Source organism: Teleopsis dalmanni, chromosome X, assembly GCF_002237135.1.
Source record: "Teleopsis dalmanni isolate 2A chromosome X, ASM223713v2, whole genome shotgun sequence".
In the NCBI taxonomy this organism is placed as follows: Eukaryota; Metazoa; Arthropoda; class Insecta; order Diptera; family Diopsidae; genus Teleopsis; species Teleopsis dalmanni.
In genome coordinates, this window is record NC_051848.1 from 76,095,672 (window position 1) to 76,115,477 (window position 19,806).

Here is a 19,806-nt window from a genome sequence, read left to right on the forward strand (position 1 = left end):
ATTTTGACAGCTGAATAATCATTTTAGCGCAATATGAAAAGTCAAATACAGAGTTGTCGATGGTGACATGTAAGTAAAAATAAAATTATTTGACTTGTATGGAGAAGATGTTTTAATAGAACGCCAATACTAAAACTGGATTGCAAAATATCGGTCCTTATTCATACATTATTTTTAAATAAGGAAGATGTGTATTCTCACATATTCTGGCGATATAGTCTGATTTTTATTTTGACGATTTAGTCTCTCAATAAAAAATAAAAGAATTCAAAATAATTTAATTTCTAACTCTGCGTATACATCTTACCTTTTCATTAACATATGTATGTATACAAATATTAATTTGCAAACAAAATTCGAAAGTAAAAGAATTTTGCACTCGAAAATAAAAATACTGCCAGGGTCTAGCTAGACTAGACGCATGGAAGTCATTTTAGTTAGGCAGATTATAAAGTAGATAATCTATATGGAACGGTACATAATCAAGAACTTAAGTTGCCACTGTTTTCTTAGCCAGTTTGTCGCCTAGTTCCTGATTTAGACCGTAGTACCTATAGTATTGATAACCTATTTTATGTTCTTAATTTTTACTAGAAACATCGTATGAGTCGGTAGTTTATTATCGGATAATGAAACCAATTGCAGTTCAATTGGGGTACCAGAAACACTTCAGATATTGTACTTAAACCATTAATTTATATAGGTATTATATTTTAATTTTGTTGTTAATTTCGAGGGCTACTTCCTACAGATATGTTTAACATAACTGGGTACAGAATAGATAGGAAAAAAAAAACTTTTTTGTTTCACTTATCTCAGCTCTTTTATCCTTAAAACAATTTTATGAAGCTTCAATCCAGAGGACAACATTTTTCTTTTACACAAAATATTATGTGAATCACAAGAACCCATTTTTTGATTAGACACAAATTTTTTAATTTTTTTATTGTTTTTTAGACGCAGACCTTTCTAAAAGTGTTTTTGGATGAAAGTACACTAAAATTACTGGAAAGTTAAAATTTGTTATTGTCAAATCGGTAGCGTGGGAAGATTACTGCAATCTGCATACTAAACATCTGCCGTTTATTGAAAATTTGTGTCAAAGTCGATAGATTTTAAACTTCCACCTTGGACTTTGTAGTTACTGAAAAGATAAATCTTAATGGTGTTTAAATCGCATGTGGCTTTTTTAAATAAGCCTGCTTCTCAAATTCATACTCCAGTAGCAGCACGTTGCTTTTTATAGTACTAAGTTCAATTCTATTAGACTTTTACCATTGATTGACCAATGATCAATAAAAGAACTTTAATTCGAATAAAAAAGGGTAAATTTAAAAAAATCTGGACAAATTTTATTATAAGATCTGTATTTAAATTAGAGTTTTAGTCATATATTTATGCTATTTTTGTTGTGATCACGCACGTAAAGATGAAATATTTTTTATAAACCATTATGTAGATCCAGAGATTTAAAGGAAATCCTTGTACATAGAGTTTCAAAGATATCAATAGTTTTTGTTGAATTAGTTTGATTATAACATTATATCTCATAATGTCAGTCCCAATGATCTGTGGCGAGGCAAATATTTCGATTTTATCAAAATAGTTCCGCTTTCTCCTCCGTCATGTTCCTCCGCTATTTCAAAGCATTATCTCCATGTGTAAGATAGCAATTAAATAAGTTGGTGTTTTGGAAGACATATAATATTATTTAGTTAGTAACGATTTTTTAAACGTTATTTCTCATTTGAACGTGCATAAAGACTTAACTGAACTTATTTGAGCTTTTCCTGTTTTAATAGAACACAATCGGATCATGACATTTGAAATTGCAATACTTGAAATAATAAAGATCTCTTCACCTTATTTAGAACTAGCATCCTAAGTATTAGATGCTAGTATAGACAAATTTGGAAACCTTAAATAAGATTTAGCATAGAGAAATCAGAAAACACTGATTTAAAGTGTACTCTAATAAATACTATGAATGGATGTCTACGTATGATTGGTGTTAACTGTGTCAGGTGTACTAATAAGGCAAAAAGAAGATACGTGGCACGTGACCTTTGTAGGTTTAAACTAAAATAACACAGAATTTTTGGTATTAAGTGTAATACTAGTGTTCTTAAGAAGAAGATATTGGTACATGCTTACTAGTGAAGGGTGAGAACAAAGGATTTTGTTGTCGGTTAGTATGGTCATTGTTTCTAGTGCCATGTATATATGGGAAAAACCATGAAGTGAGATATGATTGCATTTTTTTTATGATTCAATTGATTAGAGTGTACTAAAAATTAAAACAATAAAAATAGTATCAGTATCAGACTTTTTCATTACTCTGCATTTTTCGAATATAATGGGTGTTCTTTAAAAAAGTGAAAAAAACGCAACTTGAGCAAACGAATTAAATATTATATTGTATATTATTTTAAAGTATTAGTGATGAAGATAATTCCGGATAATTAGTTTTTAAGGAATAATTTTAGAAGCTGTATTTTAAAATTTAAATATTCCACAAATTTTTTAAATATATAAGGTTGTATCTGAAAACTGGATACCAACAAACCCTATTGCATGCTTCGTGGCTGATGCCATTCCAAGAAAAATTTGGTGTTTGTAATTCTGCATGGACAGTCCTTCACCATGTTTTAGCATGCGCTCCAACACCACGGGCACTTTCCTGGGGAAGTAATACCACAAAAAATACTTTAACAGCGGTAAATCACACGATTTAAGAGGCTATACCACAGCTACATTTCTGAAGATAATATAATTTTCAAGCACTCGATTTAATACCTAATTGATTTCCTAGTTAATTAATCATATACCACAGTTTCGCTGAAACAACAATATCTTAAATAAAGAATTATTCATTCACATATATAAAATAAATCATGACATTTGTGACTGAATATTTATGTTAGATATTTACAAACGAGTAAGTAAATAATAAAAATTGGTCAAACGTAAGTCTTTGTATGATGATTTTCATGATGTCAAAGTAAAAAAAGCATACCTATACTGAAAAAAGACCCTGTAGAAAGTGAAAATCAAAATATTTGGAAAGAACTCAAACAACAGTAATATAATACAATCAATTTATATACTTCGGTGGTGGTCTATCGCCCTATCTCGTGTATTTTATAAACACTCTTACTATTTTCAGACTTTTTTAAGTAGGATCTACATAGATGTTAGTTACCTACATCGACATTGAAATGCATATCAGTATATTTTAAATAATCGATTAGATCGTTATGATTTCAGCTATTTACGTAATTCTAGTAATAGGTAATTACGTCTATCCGGAAAAAAATGAAAACATTTGTTTGCCTGCGTATATGAATGTCGAGAATGGACTTTCCTCATTCAAAATTTTTAATATAAAATCAATTAAAAATTTAAATTTAGGATGTGTTTCAAATTTGATATCTTTTTAATGTACACAGTCAACGTTTTCATTTCAGTCGTTCTCTTTAAAAGTTTGTGTATAATAAAAATGTAGATTTCACTTACTTTCTGTGTAAAAAGTATCCGGAATTTGTAATATCAACACGTAGAATAAAAAATACCGTTTGTGTTTAATAAAAATTTAATTCTTCACTTTCTGTGTAAAAAGTATCCGGAATTTATAATATCAATACGTAGCATAAAAAATATGCTACTATTTCGGCAGTTATTTATGGTTTTTGACCATAAATGTCTTCTTAAGGTATTGTCATTATTTGTTGTAACCAATCCTTACTTACTAAAATCAACATCATATCCTTTTATGTGTACCATATATAAAAGTTCCTTTATATGTATATAAAAGTTTCTTTTTTATGTATATAAAAATATCAAATTTTTTTTTCTGCAAGTTATTTGTATTTGTTCTCAGTTTGGTAACGGCTAATATATTCTTTAAATATAATTAAAAATTATTACATTAAAGATTAAATCAATTTTAAATAAGTGAACTTTATAGTGTAAAGTGTAATGTTTACACAATGCCCAAAGTATTCTGTATTTTAGAAAGTAAAAAGATATCAATTCTGCATTGATTTGTATAAATCTAACAAATAGAATAAGTCCAAATTGAACTTTGGAATCTATAAAATGTGGAAAAATCTTAAATAAAAAAACAATACCAACATATAAGAGATTTTTTCCATATTTTTCATAATTTTTTTTCCGATTTGGTTTTCCCCAAATTCCTGATTTCGAGTCAGAAAGAAACATCAGACCTAATTACAAACAATGGTCATTTTTTGTCAAAAAAATATGACGGTATTATCAATTTAATCCTTATTATATAAAATTTCATGAGAATTTCATGAGAAAATTTCATGAAAATTTCATATGAAACAAAAAAAAAAGCGATGATTACCTTCAAACATGAACGTATCAGCTTGGTTACTAAAAACAGATTCGTTCGCTTAAAAACACGAATATATCCAAAACCCGTATTAAATCCTGTTAAATTATCATCGAATAAAAATTTCTAAGTAATGAAGAATAATGTCAGCCGGAAAAAGCATGGATACTGTTTTTTATATTCATAAAGGCAAGTTGCTAATCGACAACGTCGTATATAATCGTAAAGGATATTATTTAAAAGAAACTCTCCAAAACACTTTAATAATTTGAAATATTATACAATTTTTTTCATTCGTATCATTCGAAAAATTACAGTTAGAACCAAGCATTGTATGTACTTGTATATATCTTCTATATTCCAATAGTCTAATAAGAAATATTCCATAGCCTTCTAAAAAGAGTTGTGGAAAGAAAATTTATTAAGTTATGGAGAATTCTGATAGTTTCCTAATATATTTTTCTTTTGGACCAGCATAATTTTTAAAACCAATTCGGAACGAAAACATATTAGGTAATAATTTTAAGGATATGTTATGGATGGCACTCTATATCTCAGTAAATATACAAAATGGTCCACAGTCTATTAGGGTCACATGATTTAAACTTTTAATACTGAGAAGAACAGGAAATGTAGAGAACTGAAAATAAGATGTTTAATATCATAAACACGCTTTAAATGCTTGGGGTTCCACAGACTGATTAGTTTGAATGGAGTTTCGAGCACTCCTTACATTATTGTATTCAAATAAAAAAAAAATCAAATTATTCAAGTGCAGAGCGGTAAACAAAATAAATATTATGAGTGCACTTGAATTTTCATTAAAATATATGTACATTTTGTTATTGTTATTGTTATTATTTAAAGAAACAGAACATTAAAATGTTAAATTTACAAATCAAGCAATAATAATCGTATGCATCAATATATTCCTCTATAGCGTAGATATAATCCAAAAAAGCAATAGTTAGGACGATTCCCAAAAAAACAGTGCTTGACAGAAGAAAAGTTCTTTCAACTTTTTGATGTTGTCCAAAATACACGTTTCAAAAAGTTCCAAAATTTTAGTTAAAATAATCGAATATCTTCCGAAAACAAACAAACCTTGAACCTATTAAAATAGTATCACCAGGTAAGATATTTAATGATATTTAAATAATAAGTTATTATTTTATCTCAAACTTTATTTTGTTTGCAAAAGGTAAAATATATAATTTTTCTGGGTAACGTTACAGAAGATATTTTTAATAACAAAATTTTACACTTTTCTTCGTATCGAATATTATTGATAGGCCTGATGCACACCAGCGGTAAAAAACGCTAGCTGCCGGTTATATGGCGTTTACACTGGCCGAAAATGAATGAGTCAAATGAGTCAATTGAAAGTGTTTACATTCGTTGTAATTAATTTATTCTCATTCCAAACAGCTGATTTTTCAACTTACATGTTAATTTGATTTTTGGCCTGTGCCAAAAAAAAAACGTTGGATGAAGGTTAAATATACCTTCAAACCCTTCAATATAAACTGAAAACTTATTTTTAACTTTGATAAATATACTTTTGGGAAGTTGAAGTTCCAAGAAGAGGTGCATCGTTTTCAAGAATATGCAACCACCAATCATTTGTTTATCTTTTTTTTTGTAAATTTGTCAAAAACAGCTTTCTAATCTCGTCAAAAGCTTTTATTTAGGGTATGTTCAATGTATTAATTTGCATTTGGAACATATTTTGAACTCATTCTAACCGCGTTAAAACTCATTTATACAGATTGAGATCCAATAGAACTCATTTGCGCTTGAGATTTTTTATGCAAAAATGATTCATTTGCTTCTCATTTTTGATTTTTGACCAAAATGAGCCATTTGAGGCCAGTGCAATTGCCATATTATGAATAATGAGCAGTGAACACTAACCCACGGCGCTAACCCACAGTGAACACTATATATTTATATATATATATATAAATATTAAAATTTAATACTTCGGCTAATATATATATTATATTTATATATTATAATATATATAATATATATATATTTTAATGTATATGTATATTTTATGTTTTCTGAGGTGTATCAGTTTTGAGTAGTCTCCAATCCTCTTTTAATATTAAATAAAAATTAATTTATTTATTCCTGCTGGGATTTCTTTAAAGATATATACATAAATATATTTCCAATCTCCAGTCCTCTTTTAATATTAAATAAAAATTAATTTATTTATTCCTGCTGGGATTTCTTTAAAGATATATACATAAATATATTTTTCGACCGGGCTTGGTCTAATTTGGACGTCAAAATTGTCGTCATTTATTTCTTTGTACTCTCATGTTTTCTAAGTTCATTCTAGCCATTATCACACATTGAATCTATTGAGTTCCACTGTTTTTCCTAAATATCAGATTAAGTAATTAACTAAATACTTTTAGAAATATAGTTTTTTTAAATCAAAAAAAAAAAAATAAAGAAAAGAAACCTACTGTTAAATAATTCAAAAAGTGCAAAAAATTAAAATTAAAATAAAAAAAAAAAAAAAATAAACACATTCCAAAATTTTGAATTTAACTTGTTCTAAAAATACTTAAGTTTATACTCTTTTGACAAATAAAAAATATCATAACAATAATTAACGTGGCGATAATGATATTGATAATAATTATGACTATGATGATGATTATTGTTTTGATAACACAGCCGCTTTTTTAATAATATTACGAACATATAAGTTTTATATTCTTATAGAATCGCATTGGGTCGGCCGACAGACGCGCGCGCTCTCTCTCATTCTGGCAAACGACTACGCCGCGCATTCGTCGTAATCGCAGTTTTGTTGTTATTAACAATTTTGCTAAGATTATCAACAATAAAAAACAGTTTAGTTCACATCGAGAACTTTATTGGTTTAGTCGCTATTCTGCATTGGACGTCAGTACAAAAATATCAGACTGCTTTTAATACTGATAGCGTCAAGCCCTGCATTGTGGATTATCCTTTTCGTAATCGCGTACGACATCGAAAGTGTAGTTGTTTCAATTTTAATTAACAAATCGCCTATTTAGTTTATCTCAAACGTGTGACTAAAAAAAATTATTGATTATTATTGAATACAACGAGAATATTTAAACACATAAAATAAAAAACCGGCTAATATTTTATTTCTCAATTGAAAATCCCACCATTTGATCATATTAATCAAACAGTGAACTGCAATAGAATAGACCATATCATAAATTAAATTTAATTAAACATAAATAAATCTGTGCCGAGAAAGTCTACGCAAAGAAGTACAAGTTTTGAAGAGATTTCAGTGCATTACGATAACGCATTCAATATCTAACGCGTCCATAATATACATAGCCGTCTCCATATCCATATCGGCACCGACATCGACATCGACATCGAAATCGACATCGAGTTCGAGTTCGAGAACCGTTGATTCAGACCAGCAGCGAAATTGTTGATTATTATGAAGCACTTTTACCTCGTCTTCGTTACCTTGTCTACTAAGCTAAGCTACTAAGTAACTGACTTTTTAACACGTTCATCGTCAATTATGTGTTTATGAGCAATTGTTTACTTGTATCTTAAATAAGTATCCTCCTCATCCGATATCGACAGCAGAGTTTAAGTTAAATATTTGAGATAGTTAAGTGCGTTAATGTTGTGTTGTGTTGTGTAATATAAAATTTTTTTTTTTTTTGAATATAAGAAAAGTTAAAAATTAAAAATATGATGAGGTGACTTTTTTCGCTGTTTACTAATTTTTTTCTGTATATTGTCGAAATTAAAAATTATTGTCAAAAAGACTATTCGCTTCATTAATACAAAATGTTATCAAATATGTTGAAATTGAAAACGGAAATTATACCGAGTAGTAGCTTTGAAGATTCCTATTCAAGCATATTTGAGGATAATTTGCTACACATGATCGGTGAGTAAATTTTAATTTTAAATGAACGAATATCTACAACATACATATATTTATATCTAGAGCGAAAAATTATTTTCTAATGCCTACGAAATTATCAATTTATTCTTCGCATTTTCTTTTCATTTGTATTAATTTTCTCTTTTCTAAATACTTAAGTAATACTCGAAAATCTCCGATCTCTGCCTAACTAGTATTTATGTCACAACCACTTTACGGACCATCTTCATTTTATTGACTTTACTATTATTTCAACAAAATTTCATACAAAAATTATTTTATATATATAAAAAAAAATTAATGTACAAAAAAGAAAAATAAATAATCATATAGAAAAGAAAAATATATATTTAAAAAAAAAAATAGACATAAAAGAAAAATATTTGTGAAAGAAAAATATGTACTCAATATATATATATATTATATATATATATATATATATATATATATATATATATATATCCATAATATATACATAATTTTATATATATATAATATATATATATATATATTATATATAATATTTATATATATACATATTTAAATTTTTATATATATATAATTTTTTTATAATATATTAAAATATATATATATATATAATAAAATGTTAATATATACTATATACACATAATTTTTTTTCAAATTATATAAATGTATATACACATATATTACATTTCATATATCAATAGAAAAAGTATAATTTAATGTATATATATAATATTTATATATTATATATAAATATATTTATATATATATATTTACAAATATTATATTATATATATATTATTATATAAATATTTTTTTTTATATATACAAAAAGAAAAACACATACATATAAATTTTTATATATATATTTTCTTTTCTATATATATATATAACTTACATATATTAAATACAATATTTAATTGTATTAATTGCATATTATATTATATTATATATATTTATAATATTGGATTAAGCATCTCGTGATTATGTTGCCTTCCCAAGTTCCTAGGCAGGTCATATCTCAAAAAATGTATTAACACACATTAACCAAAAAATATAGGGGATAAAGTTCAAATTAGTTTTTATTATTTATATACGGCATCACAATGGGCCAATAGGCCTAAGTGGATCCAATAGGGATCACCGGTATAACCTAAGTACAAATTATCACTATTTCGTTAGTTTAAACTAAAATTATTGTAACTTCGAAATCTCTTCCCTCTGGACCTACAACTTGGAAAATTAAAAATACCAATTTTAGATAAGATTCACTGAATGCTTAGAAAGCCAACTCATTCTGATACCTCAAAAATCATGATGAAACTTTAAACCCAGATATGTTATTTTCTATTTTTCCCATTTAGTGGTTCTAATACATATATAAGAAAAAAATAAATGCATTAGCACAAAACAAGTTCCTTACCTATATATAAACTAACTTTAATTGTAATCATTTATTCACAAACGGCACTTACATTGTGACCGAAAAGTTTCCGGTCATAAATAAATAAAACGCAAAATTCTTAATCTTCATCAATATTTATTTTATCTCCTTCAAAATATGCTCCATTAGAAGCGATACACAAATGCCAACGTTTCTTCCAATCATCAAAACATTTTTTATAGGCGCTTTCCGGTATGGCTTTGAGTTCCCTCTGCGAATTCTGTTTTACGTCTTCTATGGATTCAAAACGCGTTCCTCTGAGTGGTAATTTGAGGTTGGGAAACAGGAAAAAGTCACACGGTGCAAGATCAGGTGAATACGGTGGCTGTTCGATGGTATTTATTGAATGTTTGGCCTTAAAATCGTTGATAATGTTGAACAAATTGAGGTGAATCGGAACAAGCCGGGCGTTGACACGTCGCATACACAAATTGTCCACCAAAATCAAACGAGCCATCTCACGACCGATGCCTAGCTCTCGTGCTATCTCTCTAACACTCACATGAGGATTTTTGAACACGATTTCCTTTGCCTTTTCAATGTTTTCGTCGGTGGTAGAGGTCGAAGGTCGTCCAGAACGCGGCATGTCTTCGACGGTCGTACGACAGTCCTGAAAGGCTTTGTACCACTCATAAACTTGAGTTTTCGATAAAACTGATTCCCCATAAGCCTTTTGTAGCATTCGCAACGATTCTGCACACGAAATTTCGTTCGAAAAACAAAATTTGATGCAAACTCTTTGTTCAATATTTTTTTCCATTGTTTTTTTCGCAACGCACTACTGAGGTGAACTGGTTTCAACAGCTGCCGTAAACGAACTGTTTGACAGATCGCGCTCATTTTTGGCATAGTAATTAAGGACAGTGCTGCCAAACTACATAAACTTAAAATATCGAAAAATATACAGCGCGCGAATTTTAAATGAGAACCTCCGAAAACCTTTCGGTCACAATGTATTACTAAAGTTCTGCAATGTTAATTTTAGTGAACTAGTTCAATAGTTCATTTTCGTGTTTTAACCTGGTTAAATATAAAAAAAGCACAAAAAAACTTATAAGGTTTAAACTTTAATAAGAATTTAAATAATTTATTAACAAAATATACTTATTAATGTACTTATTATTACTGTTCGTTTTAATGAACTAGTTCAATAGTTCATTCACTTGTTTTGAACTGGTATGATCTTTTTAGAAAAAATAGATTTAAAACACAAAACACACAACTTATATATAATCTTTAATAAAAAGTTGAATTATTTATTAACAAAATATATTTATTGCCGAACTTTTCTAATGTCTATTTTAATGAACTAGTTCATTTTTGTTTTTTCATCTGGTTTGATCTGTCAAGAACAAATAAATTTAAAAGCACAAAACTAACACCTTATGTATAAACTTTTAAAAGAATAAACTTTAAAAAATTACATATTATCAAAATGCATGTACTATTGAAACTCTGTGAAGTTCGGTTTTTTGAACTAGTTCAGTAATTCATTAACGTGCTTTTAACTTGTTCAATCTTTTAAGAAAAATAAATTCAAAAGCACCATCTATGTAAGCTTTAATAAGAACCTTAATCATTTATTAATAAGTTAAACTATTTCGTAGTTAGTTTTCTTGTTTAAATATTTTATTAATGAATATGTTAGGAAATCAGATGAAATATATGAAAGTAAGTACAAATGCGACTTACTCACATTTATTCTAACATATATATTGGTGGTTCTTCTCTTCATTGTAATCAAAGAAATATTGAAATCTGATTTCCAAAGTCAAATAAACTACAAGCAATAAGATTAATGAAATAATTCACTTGAACTTTTGAATGAACTAGTTCCTTTGTGAACTACAACTATTGCTCTACTTATTATATCAATGTGTATTAATAGTAACTACAAAATATTGATATTATGGTTAACAAATATAAAACTTATAAAAACCGTAATATAGTTCAAAACCGCCCCAACAATAATGTTTAAAATGTTATATCTACAAATTAAATAATATATAATATAGTTCAATTTCTTTAAAAACAGGCTTGACATAAAATATTAAAATTGTAAAAATGTTAATATGAGATAAAATTAATAAGTTAATTAGGTGATAAGTTGATCTCATATAATCAGATATTTTTAAAATTGCACATATACTTATCAAATATAGAAGAACCGAGTTACATCCAACTGGAATACATTGATTCATAGTTTTTAGAGAGACATTGTCCTCTCGCTATTGCTATTTTTTAGTCTTTTTATTCATAACCTTAATTCTTTGTACAGTATTTATAAAAAAAATAAATCATATTTAGGCATAACAATAGTGTTTTTAGTGTTTGATAACATTTTCTTTACTTTTCTCTCTAGTATTTGAAAAATTATTCTTTCATTCGGCCCTCAATATATATTGATGATTTATAGTGTTTTATAAAAATTTATATATTATATTAATTATTGTTCCATACAAATAATATTCAATATGAAATTTATTTAATTAATAATCAATGCATATCAGTAAGAAAAAAGTAATTATAAATTAAAATATATTAATAATAACATATGTACGTTTTATTAATTTTTTTGTCCTGTTAATATTTTAACAACCATCAAGTGAAGATATACTCCAAATTTAATTCTCTTTATTAGTGCTTACCGACTGACTAACTTACGGGCATTTTGAAAAAGACGTGATTAAAGACGTATATAGGAGAAATTCGAATCTGTTGCAATATTTATGAGTCTGCATCAAATCCTTGCAAAAATAAATTGTTAAATAGAATTGGTAATATATATATATTATTGAATGGATATATATATATAAATAGTGTACACTGTACAGTGACTCAACTTAAATTAGGAATTGTCATTTTTAACCAATTTTTCGCGTATATCAATTATTATTATAATGTAGTTCGAATGGGTGAGGACCCATTCCTGTAAATAATGCAAAACAAAATATTGTGGATAACTTGAGGTTGAAACTTTTCTAAGCAGCAGATAAAGTTGTTTTTGCTTCAAAACCCTGTCAATGTATTAATTTATATAGTAGTATTTACTGACGAAACTGTTTTTTCTTTTCTTATTCATGAATCAGTATACGCCGTCCGTCCAAACTATAGAAAGAGATTCATTTATATAATACCTAAACGGCTTATGTAATAAACTACGAGACTAATACTAACAGGTACGTTAAAAAACCCTTAATTACTAGACTCATTCGTGTGTAAAATAATAAATAAAAAGCATATGTTTTAAAAAATTGAAAATAAAACACGAGATATATACAAGACAATATATAATTAAATAACATATAAAGCACATGATTTTACTTCCAAATTACTTCCACGTCGGGAAATGACCATTAAAGATGAACCCAACAGCACGCACTGATAGACCCACAATGTAGTGGTGTTGATACAACAAATTTAATTGAATATTTTATTAAAAGAATTGTAAAATTCCAATGCTGGCTTTGAAATAACGTACTTTTACATGTTAGATTTTTTGAATTTAGTAACACCGACTTAACGTCCATTTCAGAAATTTGAAGTTCTGTGCTTGTATTTAAGTTATCGTTTCAAAAGAAAACAACAGACAGATTAGTTCGCTCATCTGAATCGGTGGTTTCTCCAGTTTCCGGTTACATGTCACAAACTGCATTGCTCGTACAAGAAACAATGGAGGTAAATCTGTAGACAATCTCGCAAGAACCGGATCACACACTGAATTATGTGGACTGGTAGTTTACTGTGGTATAAATTGCGCCAAAACTACGTTTCTTATAGAAAAAAGATACTATTTGTAACTGCATATAGTATCTGTACGCGGAGTAACATGTACCCGGAGTCTTACATGTTGCTATTGATGTAACACTCTGGGTAAACGCCAAGCGTAAGAACTAGTTTATCCCTACAGCTATGGTAAAGCATGCTTTCTCAGTTCAAAAAAAGTTGAAGTTGTTTGCAGATTATCTGACTGGTCACAATAGACTGCTTATCATCCTTATAAATTAAATCTGCATGACCCATCAGAATGTCAGGAGAAAAATTGTCGTCTCAGCTTGAAAGCAGATGAGATCTTTAGCTGCATTAATTTTGGATGTCCAGTTTTGTTCACAGTCAGAAAAAGATTACTAGGATAGTAATTATTAATACGTTTATTATGAAGATATCTTCAATTATAAGTGTCTTTCTTTTAGTTAAAAATTCTGACCTAATAGCAGGGAGCCGATATCTGTTTATTTATATTTATATATAATACTATTTTTTATTTCAGGAACAAATTTTTTTTTTTCATAACAAAGAAAAAAAAGTGAATCAATAATTTAAAATTAAACTTTTACTATATTTTTTTCAGTTACTATATGTGTTGTCATCAAAATATAGGAAATCTTCACTATTTCTTTAATCTCTTTTAAAGTAGTTTTTTTTTTTTGATATTATGCCACTTATATCAGTTTGAGCAATTTTGTTGGGATACCTTTTTCCGCTTGGTCTTGAGATCGCTCAAGATGTCATTAATTTATATTCATTGAATCTCTGATTTTACATTTTGTCACACAAAAATTCGCCTTATATACTAATATACCCCAATCCAGCTCATTCGTTCAGTAAACTTAAACTAAAAGTCGCAGCTAAAAGTGCTTAGCTATCTGCGGAACACACTAAGTTGGCTGACCTCATTGATTACGGAACATGAGAACTTCAAGTATCACCTCAAAAAGATAACTTCTGCTGAGAATGACACTTGCAGACTATGTCTAGAAGAAAAGGAGGCAGCGGTGCTTTTATTGTGACAATGTCCAGTACTGGCAAGCAGAAGGAAGACTGTCTTGGGACACCATTGGGTTGGTGATAACTTGGCTTGCATTAACCAACGATGTAGTTATGCGAACGGAAACCACTCTAGGTTTAACTTAATAGTGACATCCGAAAATCGAATGACGAAAAAGGACCCAAGTCGTTTCGTGGTCTACATCGGGTAATCCTTCACTTCAGTAGGGTCTTTTGTTGGTCGGTGCGCTGTCCCAATGTCCCATAAAAAAAAAGAGTCACAGCTGTCTCGTAATTTACATTACTATTGGCAGTGCAACCAATACACTTGATTGATTGGAAGAAGACTCGTTTCAATAAACAAGATACAGCTTTACAAATTTCTTATTATATTTAAATTATCAACTTATTCAAATTAAGAGTAACTTGAGTTACTTCGTAAAAGTTTAATACTGACTATTATTTCACACCTTTAACTTATTTATAGGTGTAAAACCTCTTGATTATTTTCGGTTTATACCCCATTAGTTCCGAACTGCTATATTTAAGCTAAATAGCGGTACTTTAACGCTAACATAATCAACTCAACAATAATTAGCGTTTCTCATTCATAATCCATACAAAAATATGCTAATGGGGTTCCATTATATATGTTACAGCGTATATTATATTTTTCCTAAGGTATTCAGTAATTATAAATAAAGTTGAAATTAGCTTTTAAAGATTTTCTTGGGATTATTTTTTTGATACGGCTTCAACATAAACATCCTAGTGAGCAACAATTCTTGCAGTGGATGGTGGTTTTCGCACTAATATTACTTTTCTTAATTCAAAACCAATCAACCATCCTTTAAAATTGATTGTTTAGTGCAGTCTACACGTTGACGGCATTATTGGTCCTTATTTCATCCAAATGAGGAAGAAGCTTGGAGCTGCCGTAACGGTGAATGGCAAGCGGTATCGAGCCATGCTGACTGGAACCTAATGTTCATGCCACCACATAAATAAAAATTGGATTGATGGTATGGACCATGTAACTCGTACCCGCGGTGGACATATCCCGGAAATCATATTCAAAAAATATGATGAAATGCCATGAAATTAAATTTCTGTCTTATCTATCTTTCATTTTAAGTTTTCATGCAGTTGATAAAGCACCCGATATATGATATATTCTTAGTTTCTATAGGAATCTCCAACATCGCTAGATTCGATATGGAATGAGCATTATTTGAATCTTGTTAGGTTTTATATTTTTAATTTTTCTTAAGTTTAAAAAGAAATGTTCAAAATGAAAACTTCAATAACGACTGTACATAATTTTAAAGTCAAAATTTACTAAAAGAATGTTACGTTCAATGCTCATTCCAGCTAATATTTATTTTTTTCTCTAATAGTTTTGTTTGACATACGATTTTTTCGACTATATGGAATACGTGTTTTAAATTAGTTGTTTGACTCACTAGAAACAATTGAAAAAAATTTAATGCTGATAAGGATAAAGTTGACGATAAAGAAAAATATGAAGATTAACACTCAAAAACATTGGAAAAAAATAAAAAAAAATTTTATAACGAATCATTAAAATATTCACCAATTGAGTTAAGATTTTGTTCAAAAAACGACAACCAGTAGTTTCAATTTCGATATCAGAAATACTTTATTTTTATTAATTTTGTTCCCCTTAAAGTTATTAACTTGTTTTTATTTTCTATTCTCGTTTTCATACTTGTTGCCTATTATTGTTGTTCTTTAAAAATGTTCTTATCAAATTTATACTCCATTCATTATGATAAGAATATTTTTGTATTATTTTCAACGATTATCTCAAATTTATACGCTAACTAAATTTATTAACCCAAACACCTTGCAAAAAAATATATTGAGGTGGTACGATTTAAACAAGAAGAAAGCATTGGGTCCCGCTTTTAGGGTATACGCATATAACGGAAACAACATGGCCGAAACGCACAGCGACACGTAAAATTCGTAGAACTCAGCGCCACACGGATCTTGCTATTTGAACACGAATATTCAGGAAGAAGAAAGCAAAAAATGGGCGTATACTTTTACATGTCTAATACAATATATCAAACATTTCTGTCAGAAGGTTCACTAAAACGGAGTATATTTGCGAAGTACTAGAATTATTAATGTATTTCTTTGCGAAATAATGTTATTGTCTCGTTAGGAGTTTCCTTTTAATTATTTATTAATTTTTATATATAATACTACATAGTACAATATTAATTTTTTATTTCTGCGGTACCTTGCATTAATGAAATACCTTGAAATTTGACATCGATGGAATATAAACTTTGGACAATGATTCTATAATTATTTTTGTTTATATTAAAGCATTTTTAATATTTTTTTTTTCAAGACCCTTAACGTTAAACTATCTTAAGAGTCCAAAGATTTAACTATTAAGAGATTTAAAGTATTGTGAAAGTACTTCAGCCAAATTTAAAAATGCTTGCATCTGGAACAACATCGGATATGTCAAGTTTTAGGATATGTTAAGTCGATATCCGAGCCAGCTATTAGTTTAGCACTTAAAAATAAATTTTATGTTTTCTTCTCACTATGTTACTTGTAATACGATAAAGGGGACATTGGAAACTAAATAAATCATATATATTTGTATAATATATTTTGATCGGTATATATTTTGACCGGTATGTCGGTGTTTAACTATCTGCCTTTCTGTCCATCTGAATGTCAGTAATTTGTTTTATAATTAAGACGTAGAAAATTAATAAAATTTTGTATATTTAAGAGCTTATATATAGTGCCTGAATTAATCGTACAATTCAATTAGAGGATAAATTATAATAAAATTAACTGCTAACTCTAATTTACGTACCTTAAGTAAAATCTAAAGAAAAATGGCAGTAGTACATCGAGACTACAGATCCATTGTGCTGACCTAACTATGATATATTATAAGCACAGTGTGATATTTGACACTCTAGGAAGTAAATATTCTGTAGAAATGTTTCGGTCCTGAGAAAATATTTAAGGCTGCCTCCTTGATAAGCTGTTTGGACGAAGTATCCAAAAGTGTTTTACTTTATTCTTATTATGATATGTATCTTTTATAAATATTTTTCAGATTTGAACTAACTTGGATTAAGTCATATAAAATTGGAGAATTTTTACAACTGCATAGTTAACTAATATATAATAAAAATACTGAAGTCGTCGATTGCTTATTAGGTATATTATAGCACAGATTTTCGTCACATGCACTTCTGTGTAAATAACTATCTAAATAGTAATTTTTGATTTTATCCATCGGTAAAGCAATCATACTTATTTCTGCATAGAATCTCAATTTTTTCATTCACTTATTTTGAGGAATACTTCATTAAAATTACAAGAATTGTAGATACATATTGTATCCGGAAAATGAAATGTGTGGTGATCCCTGAAAACTTAAAAATGTTGAGCATATTCTGTTAGTTCCCCCACGATATAGAACATGATATTGTGAAGTGCATCTTATTATTTTACAGTTTGAGCTTTATTGTAGGAGTGTCTCAGTCGCAGCTGTGGAGCACGTCTCTGTGTTTCATTTAGTGATTTTATTATGATTTTCTACTAATTCCACACAATCTTTTTATAATAATAATGACAAATTTATTTTTTATTACTCATATACTCAAGCAAATTTGTTCATTTTTATAGATACAGTAGATAGAGTAGGTATCTTGCTTTAAAAAATTATTACAGAAAATGACAATTCTTTAGCTAAAATTTTATCTAAATAATAATGTTTTAATATACAAAAAATTAATATAACAAATTTTAAGATAACTGTGGTTTTTCACAAAAATAAATGAAAAGTTTTTAAAAAATATTAAATTTGCACCATTATAATGTCCAGACCTATCTGGGGTTATAGACGTAATAGACATATTGTTCTAAAAAATAATTAAATGCAGTAGTATCTGGTTATCTTCTTCTTCTTCTTCATTACATTGCGTTCCCACGGGAACAATGGGCCGCGGATATAGTGGGCTAATAATTGCAACGTCTGTTCATAGTATCCAGGTGGTTCACTATATTAAGGTTGACATTTTTTGTGCAAAACTTCATTTTATTTGCTTAAAATACATATATATTTGAATAAATTTTGTTGGAATATAGAAATTTATAGGAATATATATACCATATATATGTGTTTATTGGAAATATTCGCAAATAGAGTTTTGTTTCTGGGCATAGAAATTGACTTCTGTACCGTTTTTTGGTCTAGACTTCGCACTGGTTGTATAATAGTGTAACCATTAGTATTGGTATCAGCCCATGCGACCGCTTTATCGAAACTTTCAATAGTTTCACTGGTTTTTATAGGATTTACGATCTGTATTACGCATAGGTCGTTAATCATCAGATTCTACAATATTCTCGGTATCTCGGCAAAATGAAACGCCTCGCCTTCACTTTTCAATATCGATTTCAGTCTAGATTTTCAAAAGTTAATAGAGTGGTTTGTGTCTTTTTGTTGTTTTGAGTTTAAAGTTGACTTCAAAATTTTGTTCACAATAAAAATTTTGTTCATATAAAAATTTTGATCTTCACTATGTCGAGGTGTACACTATCGGGCTTTCACTATATATATATATATTATATACATAAATATGAGTACTAGTAGTGTTTCTTCTTTATCATATATAGGTTATTTAAATTTACCATATAAATATGAGTATATATATATAAGTTTATATTGACAGCCAGGTAGCAATTAAAGCCCTTGAATCCTTCATAACAAAATTAAAAATAGTAAAAGAATGTAGAGAAGCAATTGACGAACTAAATCCGTTGGCCGATATCCCCCTCATTTAGGTTCCTGAACATAGGAATATCGTAGGGAACGAGAAAGCTGACAATTTAGCTCGCTCTGGTGCCTCTCTGGATGCGTCGCTGGCGGTGCCGGTTTATATAACCCTGGAGACCATTAAAAGAAGTCCCTTCCTCTACTTTCTGCAACTTGCCAATAACAGATGGAAAGCACTTAGGTCATGTGCAATTTCCAGGTTAACATGGCCACCACCTATAATAAAAACAAATTCTCGGAACTCATCAAAAGGGATCGCGTGAACACTGCAAGGCTTACTGCAGTTCTTACTGGTCATTGGTGTGTAGGAACTCATGCGTATTCCCCATAACCCTCATTGCAGAAGTTGTGGAAACTCGCAAGGGAAAGAAACAATAATACATTTTCTCTGTGAATGCCCGACTTTAGCGTCTAGAAGATATAGGTTCTTAGGAAAATACTTCTGTGATAGTTTATCAGACTGCTCAACGGTGAAGATGAAA

General features: G+C 28.7%; 1 protein-coding gene across 1 annotated transcript in view; it reads left to right on the forward strand.

Moving 5' to 3' along the window:
* The first annotated feature begins 8,163 nt into the window (after window positions 1-8,163).
* LOC119687240 (transcription factor HNF-4 homolog) overlaps window positions 8,164-19,806 on the forward strand; it is a 36,197-nt gene continuing 24,554 nt past the window's right edge. The window contains exon 1 of the mRNA XM_038101499.1: window positions 8,164-8,288. Coding sequence (XP_037957427.1) covers window positions 8,186-8,288 — 103 coding nt within the window. The 5' untranslated portion in view covers window positions 8,164-8,185. The remainder of the gene's footprint in view (window positions 8,289-19,806) is intronic.